This window comes from Canis lupus, chromosome 20 (assembly GCF_048164855.1).
Source record: "Canis lupus baileyi chromosome 20, mCanLup2.hap1, whole genome shotgun sequence".
NCBI lineage: Eukaryota > Metazoa > Chordata > Mammalia > Carnivora > Canidae > Canis > Canis lupus.
The window spans coordinates 4,929,436-4,951,401 of record NC_132857.1 but is presented as its reverse complement, the minus strand read 5'-3'; the positions used below and the strand labels follow the sequence as shown (position 1 = coordinate 4,951,401).

The 21,966-nt window shown below is 52.6% G+C and overlaps 1 protein-coding gene and 1 long non-coding RNA gene across 8 annotated transcripts in view; one reads left to right on the top strand and one right to left on the bottom strand.

The window, feature by feature from the left end:
• Window positions 1-875: 875 nt before the first annotated feature.
• On the top strand, window positions 876-16,820 carry LOC140611634 (uncharacterized). The gene is made up of 3 exons (XR_012012728.1): window positions 876-1,864; window positions 13,295-13,507; window positions 15,618-16,820. It is a non-coding gene; the product is annotated as an uncharacterized lncRNA (long non-coding RNA).
• MAML3 (mastermind like transcriptional coactivator 3) overlaps window positions 5,022-21,966 on the bottom strand; it is a 472,489-nt gene continuing 455,544 nt past the window's right edge. For 6 of the 7 annotated variants that reach the window (XM_072788292.1, XM_072788288.1, XM_072788293.1 and 3 more), the window contains 3 exons: window positions 15,959-16,264; window positions 12,172-12,256; window positions 5,022-8,136 (listed from right to left, as the gene is read on the bottom strand). In XM_072788292.1, coding sequence (XP_072644393.1) covers window positions 7,148-8,136; window positions 12,172-12,256; window positions 15,959-16,264 — 1,380 coding nt within the window. In that variant the 3' untranslated portion in view covers window positions 5,022-7,147. The remainder of the gene's footprint in view (window positions 8,137-12,171; window positions 12,257-15,958; window positions 16,265-21,966) is intronic. The other variant, XM_072788290.1, reaches the window with a different exon arrangement.

The window sequence follows — 21,966 nt, the reverse complement described above, 5'->3', positions numbered from 1 at the left end:
GGTGGGGAATAAACAGCCCAACCATGAGCTGGGCTTCCTGTGGGACCACCATGGTCACCTGCCCCTAAGACCACTTCTCCCCTGACGGATGCTAATAAGGAGCCAAGCTCACTTTATTGGTGGTAGGAAAGCAACAGATGGCTGCGTGTGGGGGAAGTCAGGCAGATGTGTGGAGTAGCCAGAGAAGAGCCATTGACTAATAGCACAAAATGAATCTGGTTGCGGAATGTTCTTGATAAAGAAAAAACGAAAAGAAAAAAAAAAAAAAGAGGCCTATCTTTTTTTTTTTATTTTTTTTAAGGCCTATCATTTTTAAGGAACCATCCAGAGACTGTGTGCAGTGATAGCGAGGATGCTAGCTGTCCTGTGTCACATGGGACTTGGGGCCCGCAGCTGTTGTGACACAGAGATGCAGTCACTGTGTGGCACGGTGCAAATGACCCTTCTTTACTTTCCTCATCTGTAAAGTGGGAATGAGTTCACCTCACAGTCTTCAGGGACTTTAGGAAATTGGGAATTATGAGCACATAGGACACATTTTAACGTCAGGAAAAGGGCTCTCTGTCAATTCTTCTACAGCAAGTGGACAGCCTTGAGGCTGTTGCAGGCATCTTCAAGACGCTGTCTATTGGGACTTTTCTTTTTTTGTGTGGCTACAGAGGAAGTTTTAAAGACGATGAATAACAGAAAATGAAATAAAGGCATTTAAAAACTAGTGTCTCCAGAATAGGGGGGAAGATAGGACAAGCCCTTGACTCCCAAAGAGCAGTACTAAATATTCCAAATGCCCTGAGAACATCGTGATCTGGGAATGGGGATATCAGGTTCCCCCCATTCACTGGCTGTTTGCCTGGCATAAGGCACCTCATCAATGGGGCGGGGGGGGGGGGGTGTAGTGAAGAAGTGAAGACCAGAGCCAGACCACACTGTTCCTCTTCTAGCACTTGCAGGCCATGCTGCTGCAGCACTCTGGCTCTCTGCCTCTGCTTTCCCTGGGCAAAATGGGGTTGTTGCTCACTCTAAAATGCTGTGTCTCTTTCTTTCTTTCTTTTCTTAAGATTTTATTTATTTATTCATGAGAGACAGAGAGAGAGAGAGAGGCAGAGACACAGGCAGAGGGAGAAGCAGGCTCCATGCAGGGAGCCCGATGTGGGACTCGATCCCAATACCTGGGAGCACAACCTGAGCCAAAGGCAGATGCTCAACCACTGAGCACCCAGGTGCCCCAAATGCTGTGTTTCTATGGTCCTTTTTACTTTTTAGTATTCTGATCAGTTCTGGTGACTTGACACTTTAATTGTTTTACACGTGGAAGACAAGGAAGAAAGAGTGCAAATGTTTGACCCTCAAGAACAATTACTGCATAATCATATCCATAGGAAATGGGGGCAAAACACAACTGCCCCAATCCTACACTTTAAGATCTATAAACAATTTCTATTTTGCATCTGAATTGGAGCTATTTAAAAAGGTAAACTACAAGGGCACCTGGGTGTCTCAGGGGGTCAAGGTCAAGCGTCTACCTTCCACTCAGGTCATGACCCTTGGGGTCCTGACCAGGTCCTCAGCCTGGAGTCTGCTTCTCCTTCTCCCTCAGACACTCCCCCTGCTTATGCTCTTCTCTCAAATAAATAAAATCTTAAAAAAATAAAAGGGTAAACTACAAGTTCACACACACAGAATTTAGCTGAAAACTTGTGGAAAAAGATGGGTGCACTAGGATATCAGAGCTTTGTATCCGTAGACATCTGAATCATAAAATTTATTTCCTTTGTTCTAATTCTATTGTCACCAAGGCAACCTCTTGATTATTTTAATTCCTATAAATTTGGCTACAAGGAGGAAACACACTGGCCTGAGAGATGTGAGTTTCCGATCTGAGAGTTATATATATATGTTTTGTATATTAATGAGTTCATGGGGTTTATTTTTAGAAATCAGGTTGTCTCAAGAAAATGTTATGAAAAAAGGGATGGGGAACTATTGTATATTAAAAAGAGTCTTAAGAGGCATAAAAACCAAATGGCAATATGAGATCCTTGATCAAATCCTGGTTGGAAAAAAAACAAACAACAACAACAACAACAACAACAACAAACCCAGCTGTGGAAGACATTTGGGAGACAATTGGGACAATCTGAATATAAAGTGAGAATTAGATGATATTAGGGAATTAATGTTAATTGTGTGAGGTGTGATAACGATCTTGTAGCTAAGGAAGAGAATGTCCTAATTCTTGGGAGCTGCTTGTTGAGGGGTTGAGGGGTGAAGTAGCTGAACGGGTATAACTTATTTGAAATGGTTCTGCAAAGTATGTATGTAAAGCACATATGGCAAAGTATTAGTTTCTAAACTGAGGCAGGTGTGTGGTTATTCATCGTACTGTCTACTTTTCTGTCCAATAGAATGTTCATAATGAAAAGTTTAAAGATCATTTCTAAGAAGTTAAAACCTAAAATCAGATTTTTGGTTTCAGCTCTGAAGTTTTTTTTTTTTTTTTAAATTGAGCATTACATGCTTGCTTTGGGATCTGTGGGACTGATGGGGCCGCAGCATGAGCGGTGGCCTAGCAGCTGTCCGGGGCATGGCGGGGTCACTTGGGCCCCACTTGTGTGGATGCTGCCATAATTGCCTCCACCTGTTGCATGAAATCAGACAGGTTGTGGTAGCTTACCCAGGAGACACCAGAGTGGGAGTCAGATGTCCTTGGAACTTAAAAAGAGACCAGAGGACAAAACTGAAGAGAGAAGAGGGGGAAAAAAACAAAAAAATAAAATGATACAGAGCCGGGCATACAAACAAGTAGCCCTGTTCCCTTCCCAGGCACTTCCCCTCCCCCTTTACAGGGTTGGTGGTGGGTGCCGTATTTGTTAATACGGAAAAATACCAGGTCATTTGTTTTTTGCTCTTTGTCTCCAATTTTCCTTGAAAAGAATGGTCACAGGCTCCTCAGGTGAGAGAGCTCACCTGATGCTTCTGGGCACTCCTTAACTTTCAGCACTAAAATACATCTTTCTCACTGGGACAGATGCTTCGTGGCTTCCTGGGTAGATGTCTACTTTCTGCTTCTTCCCCCTTCACACACTTACCGCACTGGGATTTGCGGATTGTAAATAGGTCCCTAAGATTACTTACTAGGAGTCGTTCCGAAGGAGAAGGGGCTGCCGTTCGTCCAGTGCACAACACACTTTCGTGTGAATGAAAACGTGTGGTTTTAGTTACTCGGGACTAGACTAAGTACTGCACTCTTCTGTTTATCAGCCTTCCCACCCTCCTGCCCCTACCGCCCGAATCCGTTCATCCTTCAACCTCCTGTTACCTGCAGGAGTGCTGAGCCTCATTGGCACAGAGCCTGGCGTCCCACTGTTCCCTCCAGCCCTGAACCCCAGGCCCCTGGGGGGAGGGCCGGCCTCTTCGTCCACTGCAGTCTTCGTCTTGGTTGGTACGCATTAAAACTCACCTTTGTTTTGGGTCTGTTTTTTTTTTTTCTTTTCTTTTTAAGATCTTATTTATTTATTCATGAGAGACGCACAGAGAGAGAGAGAGAGAGATTGAGAGGGAGGCAGAGACCCAGGCAGAGGGAGAAGCAGGCTCCATGCAGGGAGCCCGACATGGGACTCGATCCCGGGTCTCCAGGATCACGCCCAGGCTGAAGGCAGGTGTTAAACCACTGAGCCACTCAGGGATCCCTGTTTTGGGTCTGTTTTTGATGATGATTTTATTCCGTGCTTGTGGCCTATTTTGCTGCTTAACCCAGATGGTTTTGAATCGTGTCGTTTGACTATGCTTTTTCCAGTTTGATGGGAAGTCTTAGGTCAAGTCTCCTAGAAGGGGAGGGGTGGAGTCACATGTGTGTGATTCACCAACGGAGGGCCCCCAGGAGGGTAATCAGAACAGAGTGGGGAAGGGCGAGAAGCCAGGTAAGGGGCAACTAGAGGCGAAGTCCCAGCCTTTGCCCGATCCCACAGCGGGGCTCTAGAACCTACATCCTACCTTGGAGCTCATCCAGGCTACCTGACCCCGTCCTCACACTCTAGCACTAGTGGGTCACTGACTCCCGTGGATCTGGAGAAATGTACACTTCTTACCATCCCCAATAACCTGTAGATGGTGCAGGCAAAGCCAGGCCCGGGCCCAGGGCGGTCCTTCGGAGAGAGATGCGGCCAGGGCTGGTGGAAATGAGGTGTCCATGGGGTATGTGCGTGGGTGCGTGCACAGGCGGTGTCCACTATAGTGGGGCAAGGCCCCTGTGTTACTTTCCCTTCCATATATTCCTTGAGGTTTCTTCCTTCTTTCTTCCATTTATTTATTTTTAAAGATTTTTATTTATTCATGAGAGACAGAGGCAGAGACATAGAGGGAGAAGCAGGCTCCCTGTGGGGAGCCCAATGCGGGACTTGATCCCTGGACCCGGGATCACACCCTGAGTCCAAGGCAGATGCTCAACCACTGAGCCACCCAGGCAGCCCTTTTTTTTTAATGAAAATTTTATCATCAATTTTCTAAATCCTCTGAATGAACCAGTTGAAAACTGAATTGTGGGGATCCCTGGGTGGCTCAGCGGTTTAGCGCCTGCCTTCGGCCCAGGGTGTGATCCTGGAGTTCTGGGATCGAGTCCCACGTCGGGCTCCCTGCATGGAGCCTGCTTCTCCCTCTGCCTGTGTCTCTGCCTCTCTCTGTGTGTGTCTCTCATGAGTAAATAAATAAAATCTTAAAAAAAAAAAAACTGAGTTGTTTCAGCACGAATCTACAAATGGGAGGGACTTCAGTAGGTTCCTTTCAACGCTAACTTTTTTCTTCCCTTTGCTACATCCCTCGGGTTGCAAAGTTTGAAAGTTTTAGTTATGTGGTTGAATTAAAGTGACTGGAAATGATTGATCTCCACTGTTAAATAAAGGTTTAATGATATCAAGAATTTTGAGACAAGAACTGCAGTTAATCAACTAAAACCCAGGCATTGTATATCTGTTGAATTTAGGTGGGAGATCCAGTGACAATCCTAAAATAAACTATGCTTTGGGTTGATTCAGATAATGATCTTTTATTTGTTTTCTTTTCTTTAAAAGTGGTATGTCAACATCACTTCATTTCTACATTTCAGAGTTCTGTACATTTCTTAAAAGGAAATAAGCAATGCTCAATGTACAAAGTAAAAACAGAAAACTAGAAAAATCTGAATAAAATGGAGCAAGTTGCCATAGGTCATACAGTACAAATTAGTCATTAGATGTCATCTGAAGTGCAATATACCACTGCTGTGATGATGAGTTAAGGAATGAAATAAAAATACTCTATTTTAAACAAACAGTATATATATATTTATATGTATATTTTTTACAGATAGTAGACCCAGTGATATCTGCAGTATTGTAAAAACTTATTTACAAATAACTTTTTTTTTTAGACATTACATATACATCAGCACCGTAGTAAAAACAAAAACAAAAACAAAACAAAACAACCTTATGAAAGTCTACCTCTCTATTGAGTTGGTCCCAGTACTAAGCATTTGGAGGAAGCTATTAAAAGGTAATGGAGCCCCCCGCACCCCCTCAGCCACCTCCAGTTTCTCATCATTGCTTCTATGTTTCCTGTACCTTTCAGATAAAGGTAATGGTTTTCCGTCTTGCTCGTTTACTTCGTTTGTTTGTTTTTTTGGTTTTTATCTGTTTCTACTCGAGACTTTCCATGGCGGGGTGTCCCTCCCAGGCGAGGAGGTCGTGGTCAGCTGCCACCACCTGTTCCCAGGAGGAGCACAGCCCAGGTCTGGGCCTCCTCTGTCCTCCAGCCCGCCCTGGCTTGGTGCATCCACCACCTCGACGTGCGAGCAAAGCCAGTGGCAGTGTGTGCACCCCGCCTTCCACGGAGCCCCCGCCTCAGCCCCCCTTGAGTGGGCCCCAGAGGGAGCCAGGCTTTGGGACACGCAGGGAGCGAGCATGTGGTGGGGGCCGAGCACTGGCCCCCCCAGTTCTCTAGACGAGGATGAGGCCACAAGGCCTGCAGAGGCTGCAAGGGCCTCGGGCTCCGGAGCCCAGGCTGCCCAAGCCTCGCACAGACCTTGCCGGGGGACGGGAGAGAGTCCCAGAGAGGACACCTGTACGGGCTCTTGGAGCGGAGGACTTTGCCCCCGTGGAAGGAGCCGTGTCTTCCTCCTGTTTATTGTCCAGACGTGTCAGGTGGAGCAAGTGACTTAGCAGTTCCTTGTCCCCCAGTGTTCTGGGTTGGGCTTTCCGGCGAGGCCAGCTTCCCAGCATCGCCCCTGGGCTGCTTCCACGGGGGGCCAGCGTGGGCGCCCCTGGGCGGGCCTCACGGGGGCTCACAGCAGCTCACCGGGGAGCTCAGAGGGCCGGCCTGCCTGCCGGGCCGGAGAGCTGCCCCCCAGCCACCGTCGGGGGACCGACTCCAGTGCCGCCTTCGCATCCCAGGCCTCATCGAAGTTCCCGCATCCGTTCTGTTCCAGGCCCCCCAACGCAAAAGCTTTATCTGCCAGCGTCTACGTGGACCAGCCGGGGCAGGATGGGGCGGAGGCCCGAAGCGCCGGGGCAGTGCTGTGGGGGAGGCGGGATGGCCTCGGTGCACCTGCGGGACACGGCACCCCGCTCTGGGGCGCACCCCCCCCCCGGGTCCGTGTGAGGGGCTCCTGAGGGCCAGCACCGGGCAGCAGCCAGGCCTCCCGGGACCTGTCCCCGGCCTCGGCTGACGCCCCCATACAGTGAGTCCTGGCGCCTGACCCTGACCGGCGGCCTCGGCTCCCGGAGGGCCGGCCTCCTGCCCCACCTGCCTCACCTGCCTCCACCTGGGGCTGAGCAGCTCCCGGAGGGCCGGCCGCCTGCCCCACCTGCCCCACCTACCCCATCTGCCTCTATCTGGGGCTGGGCAGCTCCGGGAGGGTTGGCCTCCTGCCCCTCCTGCCGCACCTGCCGCACCTGCCTCCACCGCGTCTCCCTCCGTGCGGCGGCCCGGCGCGGCGCGGTTGGCCCGATGGCCGCGGGGAGCGGGGGGAGCAGGCCCGGGCCCGGCGGGGCACCCGGCGCTCTCCCGGTCGGCCGGCTGCAGTTCTGCTCAGTTTACGGGGTCGACGAAACAAAACCGGGGCCGGCTCGACAGCCTGTTTCCCTGTCACGCGCGGGCTCCTGGGGCTCCCCGGCTAGGGGTTCCCGAACAGCTCGTCGAGCTCCTGCATCCACTCGTCCCCCGGCCCCGCCTTGATGATGGAGTCCACGAGGTCCGCGCCGTCGGGGAGCCCGGGGAACGGAGCCGCGGCCGCGTCGCCGCCGAAGCCGTAGGGCCCGTCCTGCGGGGGGTTCCGCTCGTAGGCCTGGCCCGGGCCGAAGCCGCCGCTGGGCACCTGCTGCGGCGCCGGGGGCGGGCCGAACGGCGGCAGCCCGGGCACCCCCTGGCCCAGGCCGGACAGGAGCATCGGCCTGGCCTGGCCGCCGCCCTGCTGCCCCGGGAGCGCGGGCATCACCTGCCGACCCGCGGCCGCCGGGGCGAGGGGCCTGGGGGCGCCCGCGGCCGCGTCCACCACGGGGCCCAGCGCCTGCGGGAAGTGCTGCTTGCTCAGCCGCGGCTGGCCAGCCTGCAGCGGGTAGCCGGCGCCGTTGTTGAAGGAGCCCAGGTCCCCACTAGTCCTCCCGGGCACCCCCTGCAAGCTCCTCTGCTGCCAGCCCTGCGTCCCCTGCTGGACGGTCCCCAGGATGCCCTGCAGCCGGGGCGGGCCCTGGGGCCTCTGCAGGGCCTGGCTCACCGGCCCCTTCATCTGCGGGTGCTGCTGGGCCATGGCCGAGTTCACCAGCATGCTCTGCCCAAAACCACTCACCATGCCCACCCCTGGCCCGGAGGCGGGCGGCCTTGTCCCCTGGGCTTGGCTGTGTGCGATGCCCATGCCACTTTGGTTTGGGTGCTGCAACATTTGGGTCATTCCTGTGCTCATGTTGTACATTCCCGGCTGGCTGGTAGGCGGATTGCTGTAAGGGGCCAGTCCCATCTCCGACTGGGCTGGGGCCGTGCCCATGGTCCCCGGGTTCTGCGAGGGCCCCATGCCCATCATGCCTGCGTTCTGTGCCATCAACCGTGACGTTCGAATGCTCTGGAGGGCTGCCTGGCTTCTCACGGCTGCTATATCCTGGGGAGAACCTACAGGGGAGAGTAAGACATACCCGTTCACTCCTCGCCATCAACAACTTACGTGTTGTTGGGATCGTCTTCAGGCATGACAAACACTTCCACGTGAAAGGGTCTACTCTGATGATAAGTCCTTAGTAAGCAACAGTCATTCTTCTATAACATACGGTGATCGTAAAAAAAAATTCAGAAACTATCGAAAAGTACAGAGATGAAAACTGAAGTTACCTGAAACCCCCCACCCAGAGGTAACCACTGCTAACTCCTATAAACAGACACGCGAAAATAGAGATGTACAGGACCCACGCTTTTGTAGTTGGCTTGATATACTCTGCTATTATTGTTCACATCTGAAAAGCAAATTGTTTCTCACTCATCTTGCTATGATGCCCTCCTCAACCAATCAGATCCCATTATTCTTGGAGGTGAGAGGGAATTCACCTCCTGGGCTAGATTAAGAAGAAACGGCTGACCACTTTGTGTCTTCTCTTTGTGAAGCGGAACATGGTTCAGTAGAGAATACTATCAATAAAGAGCATTACACTAATTTCCCTTCAGACTCGAGCAGGATTCGAGAGGTTAAAGGCCACCGCTTCTGTTATGAAGCTGTTTCGACAGATGGGACATTTTTTGGATCCACTCTATAGATTTCCACATGCTCCAGATTCTCTGAATCATAACCTGTCTGTGCAAACTGGCCAGCTTCCTGAGCTAGAAAAAGAAATCATCCTGTTTCTTGTCCCTCAGCAGTGAACTTTATCCATTTCTTTTTTTTTTTTATTAAGGTTTTATTTATTTATTCATGAGAGACAGAGAAAGAAAGGGAGGCAGGGACAGAGGGAGAAGCAGGCTCCCCGCAGGACAAGGAGCTCGACGTGGGGCTCGATCCCAGGACCCCGAGATCATGACCTGAGCTGAAGGCAGATGCTTCACTGAGCCACCCAGGTGCCCCGACTTTCTGCATTTCTGCAGTCAAGTCCACTCAACTCCTTCAAATAGGCACTATTTCTCTTAGCAGATGGCTAACATGGTTTTAATGATGTTTAAAAGTTGGCCAGAGTATGAATGCCAACTCCTTTAACTCTAATTAGGCATTACAGTGAGTCCCTCTTTACATGGTCCTAGGAAATTTCCAGATTCTCCAGCCAAGAGAATAGAAATGTCACCCTCAGAACTCTGGTCAATGTTGTAAAGGGCTAGGAGGTGCACAAAAATGAGTTTTTTTTCCTGTGTCCCTGCTAATGATTAAGTCTATGAGACAAAGAAAAATAGTTTTTTTTTTTTTGGACACTTAAAAAAGATGCAGCATGGGAGCCAATCGATATTATAAGCAAATGCGATACTACCTGGAACTGGGTTGAGAAACCAGATGAGAACAGTGTAAGCTTGTTAAGCCTGGCACCTGGGCAGTAAGTGTGTTTCTATCTTCCTGATGGGGTTATTGATTTTTGGGCAGCACATATGTCTCCATATTTTCTTTCTTTCTTTAAGAAAGAAAATTATGGGAATTTTCATTATAACTTAAGTTTTTGTGGCTTGAGATCAATATCATGCTGCATTGAGAAATGAAATGGTTTCTGTGGGCAAAGCTGGAAGGGCTGGGGGGAGAGCTCTAGAAATGTTTCAGTTTTCTGTTTTAAGCTTCATTATATCTAAGTGATTTAAAAAAAAAATCAAAAGTTCCTGTTAAACACTGGATGGAAGTCTATATTGCAATTTGTAATCTTGTTACGAAGTTTTGTGACCTTAACGACTAAATCTGTATTGACTGCATGGCCAATCTGATCAACTGTGGTGAAATGGGTTATTGAGTTGTTTATAAAAAAAATTTAAGGAGAAAATATTGCTGACTCAGAGACTGATTGGCTAGACCCAAATTACATAAACAGGCTGATGAGCTGCTGGAAACAAAAAGACTTTCATATTTTGGACATTTTTCTTGTATGTTTATAAACGCTATGTTGAGGGACTGGAGATGGTCTGGGCTACTTTGGTGAGTGGGATATAGGTGCCTCTCTTCAGAGGACAGAAATGCTGCAATGCCTTTTAAGAGGTATTGAAGCCTTAATCCAAGCCAACCTCTATTTTTATATACGATGACTGTCTTATCTAGGTGGAACTCTTAAGAAAAACAAAAGGGGGCATTTTATTTTATTTTATTTTTTTTAAAAGGGGGCATTTTAAAACCAGCAATCAAGGGACGCCTGGGTGGCTCAGTGGTGGAGCCTTTGGCTCAGGTCATGACCCTGGGTCCTGGAATCAGGTCCTGCATCAGGGTCCCTGCATGGAGCCTGCTTCTCCCTTTGCCTGTGTCTCTGCCTCTCTCTCTGTGTCTCTCGTGAATAAAGAAGTAAAATCTTAAAAAAAAAAAAAAAAAAAAAAGAATCTCTAAAACCAGCAATCAGCATCTTATTTTTATCCCAAGGAGAAAGCAAAACACTTTTATTCATCTAGTTTTATGCTTTTAAAAATATATAGAGAAAAAAATGCAAATGTGCCCAGAGAACTACCTTGTCTTTATCTGATTACTATATATGTTAAATAATAGACTAATTTTTTCTTCTTTTATTTTTAGCCAAAACAGGTATTATTGTGGGACACTGTACTCAAATTAATTTTCTTGTCCACTGGTTAACGTAACAATGTCAAAGAAAATCCTCCATATTCAAATAGAGATCATGTGCAATTTTTTCTTAAAAGGGTCTGTTTTCCTTTTTCACTCACAGGAAGCCTGTATTTGTGAAAAATAAGCATTTCTCCATAGGCGTGTAACATTGCCCAGAGGCATAAAACTCAATAAGAGAAAGATAGTCATTAAACCTTTGAAATGTGTAGTGGTGAGAATGCGTGGAGGTTCTCATGCAAGTTATTCCTAACAGAACTCTCCAAGGACAATACTTCTTATCTACCAATTTGCTATTTTCCCAGATACATAACATTATGATATCTAAGGTGTTAGTAAAATAAAATAGGGAAGGGAGTAAAAAAAAAAAAAAAGAAAAGAAAAGAAAAAAGTGTATAAAAATCAGCTCAGGGACCCTACAATGTCACCGGCTGCTTATATTAAGTACAGCTAAATTTCTAGGTTGATTACTTAGGGGGTGGGATTTTAGAAAAGTTCAGAGTAGAACTTTTAAACTGGACCCAAAGCATACAGAATAATTCGAAATACAGAAGAAGTATTAAATTTCGGTGGGTCCCTTTATTCCAAAAGATAATGAATGAGTTATGAACCTAGAAAAGTCAAGGGATGCTATGCTGGGTTTAGAGGATTTCATTTTTTTAATTAGTTCTTAATAGAAATCATTGGTTTGGGATGCCTGGGTGGCTTAGTGGTTGAGCGTCTGCCTTCAGCCCAGGAAGTGATCCTAGGGTCCCGGGATCAAGTCCCGCTTGGGGCCCCCTGCATGGAGCCTGCTTCTCCCTCTGCCTCTCTCTCTCTCTGTGCCTCTCATGAATAAATAAAATAAAATAAAAAAAAAAAAGAAAGCAAACGAGGTTAAAAAAAAAAAAGAAAAAAAAATGCAACCAACCCCAACCCATCCCCAATATTTCTCTTAGAAAAGTCACATCTCAAAAAAAAAAAAAAAAAAAAAGAAAAGAAAAGTCACATTTCACAGGAGAGGTGTGACACAGGGCTGTTCCTCCCACGCTCCCCGAGAGCAGATCTTGAACCAACCGGGGGCCAGTATGTCCTTACTGCCTATCAAACTACGGAAAGACCTCCGTAGGTTTGGTCAAGAACGGCTGCCCCAGCCTAGCCCCCTGCAGCCACTCTGACCCCCCGTGAGGCCCACCGGGGCCTGTGTGTGACCCAGCCGCCAGAACGGGGAATGCATGGCACAGGAGGGGGCTCCCAAGGTGCATCTTCTGACTGATGGAGACCCTCTGCCTTTAAGTATTTTTATTTTTATTATTATTTTTTCCTTTAAGTATTTTTAATATGACCCGAACACAAACCCCGCCCAGAGGGCGATGCCACTGGCGACACAGGCATGTACACTTCACAGCCAGGGGGTATACAATGCAAGGGGTGGGCAGCCTCACCTTGGAACTGATTGACCTGCTGCACTGGGTACGGGCTCCGCTGCTGCTGGAGGTGCTGGCGGGGCAGGTGTGTCTGCTGCAGCTGCTGGAACGACAGACAGCGAGGGCAGGGAGGTGACACGGGGAGAGACAATGAAACATCGTGGCAGCATTGAGGAAGGCCGTGTTAAGGCCCGAAGCGCTGCGCAGAGGCGTGAGGTTCGTCCGGGCAGGTGCACACAGCACGAGGTGGACCGGTTTTCACAAGAGGAACGCGTTCCCCGTGACCAGCACCTGGCTCCAGCCCGCGGGCTGGGCCCAAGCCCCGGATGCCCCTTCGGAGTCTGGACCCATCCCGGAGGCCCCCAGCCCGCCCTCCCACTCCACGCACACTGGCCGGGTCTGCCCCACGGGGGTGCTGGGTGCACTGGGTGGCCTTCTGCGCTCCGCTCGCGGTCACTGCCATGCGGGTCCCTTGGGGAGCACCTGGCACACCTGCTGCTCGCGGGGGGCGGGGACCGCGGGGGGGGGGGTCTCGGCCTGACTCTCCAACAGCAGCCTGCATGCGCCTCCTAGCTCTGTGCCACTCAGCTCAGGGGACAAGCCACTCATTTCTAATGACCTACATAGATGCTTCCAGCATAGGAAGATGGGCTTCTCAGAGGCTATATATATAAAAATAAAGGCTCGTCTTATTCCCACGAGGCCACGCTGCCTGTCAAATACGCCTGGGCAAGTACAACACACCTCGTGCCCTGGGGAAACCGCGGGGGACTCGGCGGGTGCCAGCGGCAGGAGGCTGGCGACCTCGTCTCTCTCTGTCGTGCACGGGGCTTCCTCGCAGCTGCTGTGATTCCCCCTACACCGCGTGGGGACAGGGGAGGAACCCCGAGCGACGTGGAAAAGGCAGGGGAAGGGGCCTGTCGTCACCCCCTCCAGCCCCCGCGGAACAGTCGCAGGGCACCTGCCATCCGCCCGGGCTGCTAAAGACCACGCAGCAAGGTCTTTATCATACACATAACCCCCCTGGAGCACTTCGCACCTAACGCATGTGTTTAGTTCTATTTTTTCCTCTTGTTTTTGTTTCCGGGCAGCTCTGTAATCTTCTTTCTCTTTCTTTTCCCCTTTCCTTTCTCTCCACAAGGCCAGCCGGCTCTCTGGCAACCGAAGAAAAGAAAGGCCTCTGCCCCGCTCACCCCATCCTGCGGTGCCTGCCGTGGCGTTTTGCACAAACTGTGGAAATTGATTAATTGTGTGGATAAAGTGTAGATGAGGAAGCACGCCAGTCTCCTGGGCGGCAAGGGACAGTGAACCGAGCCCTCCAGGGGCCTCTCCTCAGCCTGACTTGTCGTATTAGGTGAGCATCTAAGCGTCCCACCGCCCACTGGAAGCAGCAGCCTCGGGGTGGCCCGGGGTGGGGGTCAGGGCTCCGGTTCCAGTCCTGGGCCGTGCCTCCCTAGCTCCGAGAAATCGCACGAGCGCCCTGGCCTCAGTTTCCTCACGGGTAAAATACAAAAGCCTTCACGATCACCAACACCTCTTCTGGGTCTAAAATCCTAGGTTCCGTGGAACCTTCGTGAATGCACGAGGGGTGACATGCTCCGTGCTCTTTGAGAATGAGGGATCAAAACACTTAAGTCACACGTGCTTTGCACGCGCTCTGCCGTGGTTCCGAAGTCCACCAGAACCGGTTCAGAGCCCCCAGTCCCCCGCTTCGCCCCTCACCCGGCGTTCAGGAAGCCCCAGGCTCTCTAGTCGCTGGGCTCCGCAGGCAGGTTAGTAGGACACCGGGGCCGCTGGCGCAGCGCCAAGGAAGTCAGCGTGGCATCCGTGTGGCAACAGCGTCCTCAAGACCAAAGGCTGATGGCTCAGCACTTGCAGGCCCCGCGACAGCGCCCCATCAACTGCGCGCCCGGGCAGACGGGCCGAGCACCTGCCTCCCCGCAGCCTCCCAGCCTCCCTTCGGCCCTGTCCCACCGGCCTCATGGCCGCAGCCCTCATGGCACACTCTGGGACCCCGGGGGCACGGGACAGGTCCCCCCACACCTGCGCACGGTTGCCCAAGAATCTTGCATGCCTTAGTCCACGTGATCCTTACCCTGGTCCCAGGACAAAGGCTGGGGACTGATCGAACCTCACCTGGCCCATGAGGAGGGAGGGTCAGAGGTTCTTCCAAAACCCTACACGAGCAAAGGATGGGGCACGTCCTGAGTTACACTGCTCTGCCCTCAGTCCCTCCTCATTGCTTGGTGCCCACAACCTGCTGGGGATGGCACCCGCTTCCCGATCTTTTCCAAGGAGCCCTGTGCCTCTCTGCATCCTGGTTCAGAGGGGCGCCCTGCTCCCTGAGGTTTGGCTGCCCTCGCGGAGTTCCCCCCCCCCCCCCAGCTGGCCTGGCTACCCCGTCCCCTACCTGCCCCTGGGTCATGGCACCCACGGCACAGGCCACGGCTCAGAGCATCAGACGTGCCCGACCCTCACTGGATTGGCGGAGGAGAGGCCGTCCAAAGCCCAGTGTCCATTTGTCACTGCCTGAGACATGTGAGCCCGGTGCCTTGTCACACACCTTATGCAGGGTGAGAGGGTGAGAGGTTTGTTTGTACAGGAGCTGCCAGGCGGCTGACCGACCTTGGTAGAGGGGAGATAATTACACAGCTGCTCAGGAACAAAAGTCAAGAAGGGAACATACGGGAACCGGGCTCAGCAGTAGGATTTTTCTCCTTGGGGGATGACTGGTGGTGTTGCTCTGAACTGCAGCTCTTGGTAGGGGCCTTGGCGGGTCTGCGTCCCACGAACTATCCCATGTGCAGATGGAGACACAGATACGGGCACATACTGTGTGTATATACGTGTACGTAGCATATGTGTTGTATTTTATGTATTGATAAATTTCCAAAATTCGGATTGTATTAGGAATGTTCTGGGAGGGGAACTGGCACGCAGAGCTCTGTTGGGCTCTCAGCCTCATATGACGACCTCACACCCACCTCCTGTCATCAGAGAGAGCTGCCCTGTGCAGACCCCACGGGAGCCAGCGAGCCATCTCCTGTGGAAGGCCTCAGGCCTTCCCCGGGATGCTAGGGAACCAGGCATGGCCATCTTGAAAAACAAAACACACAGACCTACAGAAGCAGCTCTCAGGGAAGGCTTTCTTCCAAAGCTGGAGGAATTATATGGCAAGGGTGGACAAAGATGCCGAAGGTAAGGCTTTATTTGTGTTAGGCCTTCCTTTAACTCAAAGATTTCTTGAGCTGTTTTAAAGCTGTTGGGAATCTTCTTAAGTTTGCACCCTTTCCGTGACCCTGAGTTCAGGTTTCCAGGTAGTTCTGTGAGCCCTATTATTCTTCTATTGTTCCTGTCCCATTGTTCATGACCAATTCTGTAGAATTCTCCTCGATCCCTCCTTCTGACATTTTCCTTCAAGAAGCAAAGTTCTCTGAGTTATTTTCTTTTTCTCTTCGTGCTAGAAATATTAGCGTCTATGAAGAATGTGAGGCAGCCTCCCAGCCCCCATACTGATGGGCGCAGACCCCTGCACCAGAAACCAGAAGAAAAGGAGTCGGGCTTGAATCGAAGAAATGTCTCTGGCAAATGGGCCTTCGCTTGATGGCCAAGGCCTGTCTTTTAAGAACAAACTCATTCACTCTAAGAAAAAGCCTAAGTAATTGAAAGGTCTACCTTCTGCAGGGTCTTCTGTGATTGTGGGAAATGCTGGACTGTGACTATTTTGACAAAGGACATGAACTGGAACTCTCCCGCAGACACCAGGCACTGAATAAATGCTTGATGAATAAATGAATCGTGTTACCTGCTCGGCCAGAATCTGCTGCTGCTGTTGCTGCTGCTGCTGCTGTTGCTGTTGCTGCTGTTGCTGCTGCTGCTGTTGCTGCTGCTGCTGCTGCTGCCTTTGCTCCCGCAGGAACTGTTGCTTCTGCTGCTCCATCAACTGGGCCCGCTGGTCAATGAGCATCTGCTTCATGATGGCAGCCTGGGGCTGGGTGCTGAGGAAGCCAGGACCCGCAGGACTGGCTCCGGAGACCATGCCACCCGAGCCCGGGGGCACCGAGGACTGCATGGAGCCTGTGGTCCGGGGAAGTCCAACTGGGTGCTGCTCCTGGGAGGACAGCAAGACGAGAGAAGGCACAGATTTCATACCCTTTTCATGAAAGGAAGCATGGGGCAGAGGTCTTGGCTTGTGGACCTGAGAGGTTCCAGGAGGCACACACTCCATTCCACAAAAACAATCCAGTGATCCTCAAATCTGGCCTTGCCATAGCGGAACTGGAGGCCCGCAGGAGGACAGTAAAAGAGGATGGCTCCAGGAAATCTGAGAGCAAGTCCAGCCTGTTTGATTAAGGGACAAAGACTGGGCAACCAGCTAACAGTCTGCACTCCTCCAAAGGAGAGAGACCAAGACCCCAGGGTGGGCTCACCTCAAGTCTGGAACGAGAGAGCCTGGCCTTACCTCTTAGCCTTTCCTGCCTCCCTGGCCTAAATGGACTTCTTCTAGCTAAGTGGAGAGACATTCACAGAATAATTCTGGAATTTTTTAATCATTAGATCTACTATTCCATGGAATTCTAATTGATTGCAACATTTGAGAGCTTTGCTATACGTAAAAAAAAAAAAAAAAAAAAAAAATTCCTGCTAGTGGGAGTTGTTGACAGTGAAAACTGGAAATGTGTGTTATTGAACAAAGCTATATAGTCTCCCAACAACTTTAAAAATAGAACTGAGCCTCCTATGTCTGGGACAATTTATAATGTGGGGGTTGATGGGGGTCTTCTGATTTTACAACTGTCTCCATCAAACGACGGGAATTTGTAAGGATTGGTTCTTAAGGAGTAGGAAGTAAAGTGGCAGAGAACTACTCACAGACTAAGTGACTACCTGGAGAGCGTGCTCAGAGGGGAAGCCTATAACAGCCAGCCAGGGTAGACTAAGGAAAAAAAAGCCTGATGGGAAGCGTTGGTAGATGACCATACGATTCGGCTTCTAGATAGTTCCTTTCTTGTTCATCTACCAAGCACACCCGGTAATGGCAAGTATTGTGTGAATATCCCGCAGAAACGTCCCCTTTGATTCGAGTTGCCAGTGATTAATCGGAACACAGCGGATCTCATGTCTGAGATGAGCACAAATTAAGTGGGCACACATGCAAGAACTTACCGGTCATAGTACAGGTACCATCATGAGGCCAAAATAGTAAGAAATGAGTATGAATAGTTCTATAGTTATTTAAATATTTTTGTATCCAGTTAAGCTAGATTTTAATATTTTTCCTACTTCTGCTTTGCTACCTTTTTGATTCACATATAGTCAAGCATGCTGGCCCTGTCCTCTCAAAAACATACTGTTGAGCGTGACCTCTGGCTCTCCTAGACAACAGCCCCGGATCTGATTCCGCACAGCCTGGACTTGTATACCTTCCCCTGTTGTGTGGTGCTCAGCCCCTCCTACTTTTCTTTCCAGGTGCCAGATACCTCAACTACATCTCCAGCTGCTCTACTTCCCTCTCTCCACCGACACAAATGAAACCAAACAAACAACAAACCACTATCCCTCCTCCCCTGGGAACGAGAGGCCAAGAAGTCCTGCATAGTTAGTGCAGGAGCCCAGGTCACACTTAGCAAATGGAAGAATCGGAAAGAGCAGAATTGGAACGCTGAGCTTGAGTCTAAATTTAGTATCCCTTCCACCAGCCCAGGCCCGTCTCGGACTGTGGGGCCGTGGCACCAAGTGTCCACCCAAGACTTGCTTGTTAGCTAAATATATAGTCCACCTCCCATAAGTGCACAGTGTTCTATTTTTCAAATGTAAGTGTCATTGCAAAACCCTTTTTGTCTTTGGGTATTTTCTCAGTAGACAATTATTAGGTAGAGAGCTGTGAAGTCTTTATGTGAAAAAGAACTTATACTAAAAAAAAAAAAAAAAAAAAAAAAAAAAATTGCCAGAGACCTTAATGCTACCACAAAGTTTCCTTTAGGCCTGATCCCCAAAGGCATCAAGATATCTCAGAGTCTTCCGTTTCCCCCCCAATACTTGTTGCCCATTTCCCTGGCCCTCCTCCTAATGCGATAAAGCTGCTTCTTGCCACCCTTAGAAACAAATGGCTAATTTGACTTAACACTTTAACAAACAAATTCGCAGTGAAGTATAAATAGTTAACCTCTCAGCAAAAATACAGACTACAGGTTCCCCTCTACCGTCCCCTCTGAACCACATATTTCAGTGTATTTTATATTTTCCAGTTTTGATAAGGAAGAGTTAGGAAAAAAAAAAAAAAAAGAGAGAGAGAGACCCAAGGGAAGATAAAGTTTGCTTCAGCTCATTTTATGAGAGGGCTAGTCTGGGCGGGCCCCGGCTGGCCCTGTTTCTCTTTGGGCACTTTGGGATATTCTTGTCCTGTGTGAGCAGCCCCGGGTAGATGGGGCTCATGCCTAGAAGGGGTAAGTAGGGCCGCGTTGCTTTCCTAGCCTTTTCTCCACCCAGGAAAGAAAGGGAGAGGCAAGTGAGGTAGTGAGGTAGATACATCCAACCACTTTTGGGCCCTGTCTTTTCCCCCAATGGGGGAAAAATGTCCCAAAGAGACAGTTAGGTTATTACTTCCCAGGATCATGCATTTCTCCAAACGGTTCCCTCCCAAAGGTTTTGCCTTTGGGTTTCTTGCGGAAGACCTGGAGACCCAGGGGCAGGAGGGCCATGGACGGTTTAAAGGCTTGTCTTCCATATGAAACATTTGTGAATCTAGGTTGATGCGCCTCTAGAACTTGCCCAACGAGCTCTGCTGCACTCAGCAGCGGGTGAGTGACACCCGGAGCCCCGGCCTCAAGTGTGTATTCCAAAGTGTGAAGCACGCAGCAAGTGACTCGCCTTACAAATGGGGCTGGCTCAGGCCATTAGCTGTTTCATATTACATGGCAGCTTTTAACCTCCAGTCTACCAGGGCTTAATGAGCAATGGCCCGTCGCATTTCAGGATTTCAAGCCGCCGCTCTTGTTTCTAAGGAGGACACACACTGCGCGTGCAATTAGAGAAAACCAGGCTGGGCTTTCGTCAGAGAAATGTAATGCCTGGAAGCCAAATGATGCAGTATTTTTAGTTTTAATTACTGGCTCCTTCTCCAGCCCGCCCCCTGCCCAACCACCTCCCTTGCATCTACCAAGAATCTTAACTCAGTAGCCTCCCCCCACCCCAAATCCTACTGGCCCCACCCATCCTCCTAACTCCCCAAACCTTCTCACTCTCCAGTAAAAGGGGGGCGAGGGTTAAAACCCACAGACCCATTTCACATAGCTTCTTCTCCAGGGAAGAGATCTTAGCAATTTTCTAAGGGCTGGAGAGAGGCAGGAGGTGTAAAAAAAAATAATAATAAAAAAAGTTAAAGAATAATGTAAAAAGCCAAAAATGCCCCACCTCCTCCAAAGAGGCAGTTTTCTACTTCAAAAAACAGCTGTGGTAAAAATATCTCCCGAGAGCAGCCAGCTGTTTATTTATAAATCTGCGCGTAGCGAGGCTGTATTTCTCCTAAGTGTTTTCAAGAGCAAGCGGGGTGCTGGGGTGACGGGGCCGGGGCTGCTGGTGGTGACCCGGGGAGGGGGGGGCGGGAGGCCTCGAGGTTGCGGGGTCGGAAAGTGGGGCGAGGTGCGGGGGCTCCGGGAGGGCCCAAGGCTGCGGGGTCCGGGTGCGGGGCGGGGGTGCGGGGGCTCCGGGGGCCCCAAAGCTGCGGGGTCGGGGTGGGGGCGGGGGTTCGGGGGTTCCGGGGTCCAAGGCTGCGGTCCGGGGTGCGAGGCGGGGGTGCGGGGGCTCTGGGGCCCCCAGGCTGTGGGCCGGGGTGTGGGGGCTCCAAGGCTGCGGGGTCGGGGTGGGGGGCGGAGGTGCGGGGGCTCCGGGGGCGCCAAGGCTGCGGGGTCGGGTGCGGGGCGGGGGTGCAGGGGCTCCGGGGGGGCCCAAGGCTCCGGGGCTGGGGTGCCGATGCAGGGGTGCCGGGGCTCTGGGGGCCCCAAGGCTGCGGGGTCGGGGTGGAGGTGCGGGGGTTCTGGGGGCCCAAGGCTGTGGGCCGGGGTGCGAGGTGGGGGTGTGGGGGCTCCGGGGGCCCAAGGCTGCGGGCCGGGGTGCGGGGCGGGGGTGCGGGGGCTTCGGGGGCCCAAGGCTGCGGGCCAAGGGGGCGGGGGCTCCGGGGGCCCCAAGGCTGCGGGGTCGGGGTGGGGGGCGGGGGTGCAGGGACTCTGGGGGCGCCAAGGCTGCAGGGTCGGGGTGCGGGGCGGGGGTGCTGAGGCTCCGAGGGCCCCAAGGCTGTGGGGCGGGGGTGCGGGGGCTCTGGGAGGCCCCAAGCCTGCTGGGTTGGGGTGCGGGGCGGGGGTGCGGGGGCTCTGGGAGGGCTCAAGGCTTCAGGGTCGGGGTGCGGGGCGGGGGTGCGCGGGCTCCGGGGGCCCCAAGCCTGCAGATCAGGGTGTGGGGCAGGGGTGCGGGGGCTCCGGGGGCCCCAAGGCTGCAGGCCGGGGTGCAGGTGCGGGGGCTCCGGGGGCCCCAAGTCTGCAGGCTGGGGTGCAGGTGCGCGGGCTCCGGGGACCCCAAGCCTGCAGATCGGGGTGCGGGGCGGGGGTGCGGGGGCTCCGGGCGCCCCAAGGCTGCGGGCCGGGGTGCAGGTGCGGGGACTCCGGGGGCCCCAAGCTTGCAGATCGCTGTGCGGGGCGGGGGTGCGGGGCTCCAAGGCTGCGGGCCCGGGTGCAGGTGCGGGGGCTCCGGGGGCCCCAAGCTTGCAGATCGGGGTGCGGGGCGGGGGTGCGGGGCTCCAAGGCTGCGGGCCCGGGTGCAGGTGCGGGGGCTCCGGGGGCCCCAAGCTTGCAGATCGGGGTGCGGGGCGGGGGTGCGGGGGCTCCAAGGCTGCGGGCCCGGGTGCAGGTGCGGGGGCTCCGGGGGCCCCAAGCCTGCAGATCCGGGTGCCCCGCCAGGGGAGCGCGGGCTGCAGGGCGCCGGGCCGAGCCGGCGCGGCAGCTGCGGTTCCCCCGCTGGCCCAGCAGAGGGTGGTGTCTGCCCGACTGTCCCGCGGCGCGGCCCCCCCCCCCCCCCCCCCCCGATGGCTTAATCAGGACCCCCCCCCCCCCCCCCCCGGTCTGGGCGGCGCTGCGCAGCCGAGCCAGGCAGTCAAGTGTTACTGCGTACAGCAGGTAGCCTGGCAACTGAGAGCATAATACCGAGCAGATGGCGTTCGCACGGCGTGATGGACATCACACACGACAGCCTGAGACAATCCAGGAATTCCCTGGTGACTCGGGGCCCTCTTTACACAAAATGAGCTCTCTCTCCACTGCCGTGCATCTCTGGGGTGATCCCCCCCTCCTCCGACTGACACCGAACTGGTTTCTTATTACCGACTTTTCTCGCAGCCCGAGGGGAGGGAGAGTGCAGGTGGGGGAGGGGGAGGCCCGGGGGCGGGAGGGGAGGGCGGGGGCGAGGGCCTCCACCTGCAGCCCCCCCCCCCCCCCCCAGCCCAGGCTGCACAAAGCCCGCGCGGGAGGGCGGCCTCGGCTCCGAGTCTTTGCAATCGCCGGGCCTACGAGCGGCCTAAATGAAATTTAGGATTTTACTTAAAAAGTCCCCTGGGGCGTAATTTAGCCTCTTGACTCTATCCTATATGCTTACAAGTCCTTAGGGGGCTCTAGGAAGTCGGGAGAGGGGCGGCAGGCCCGAAGATGCCTCTCGGCGCTGGCGTCTCTAACAAAGACACCGAGGAGGCCAGGCGGGCGCGGGCGGGTGCCCCGGGGCGCGGGGGTCCTCGCAGGGCGCGCTCCCGGGTCCCTAACCACTTCCGCC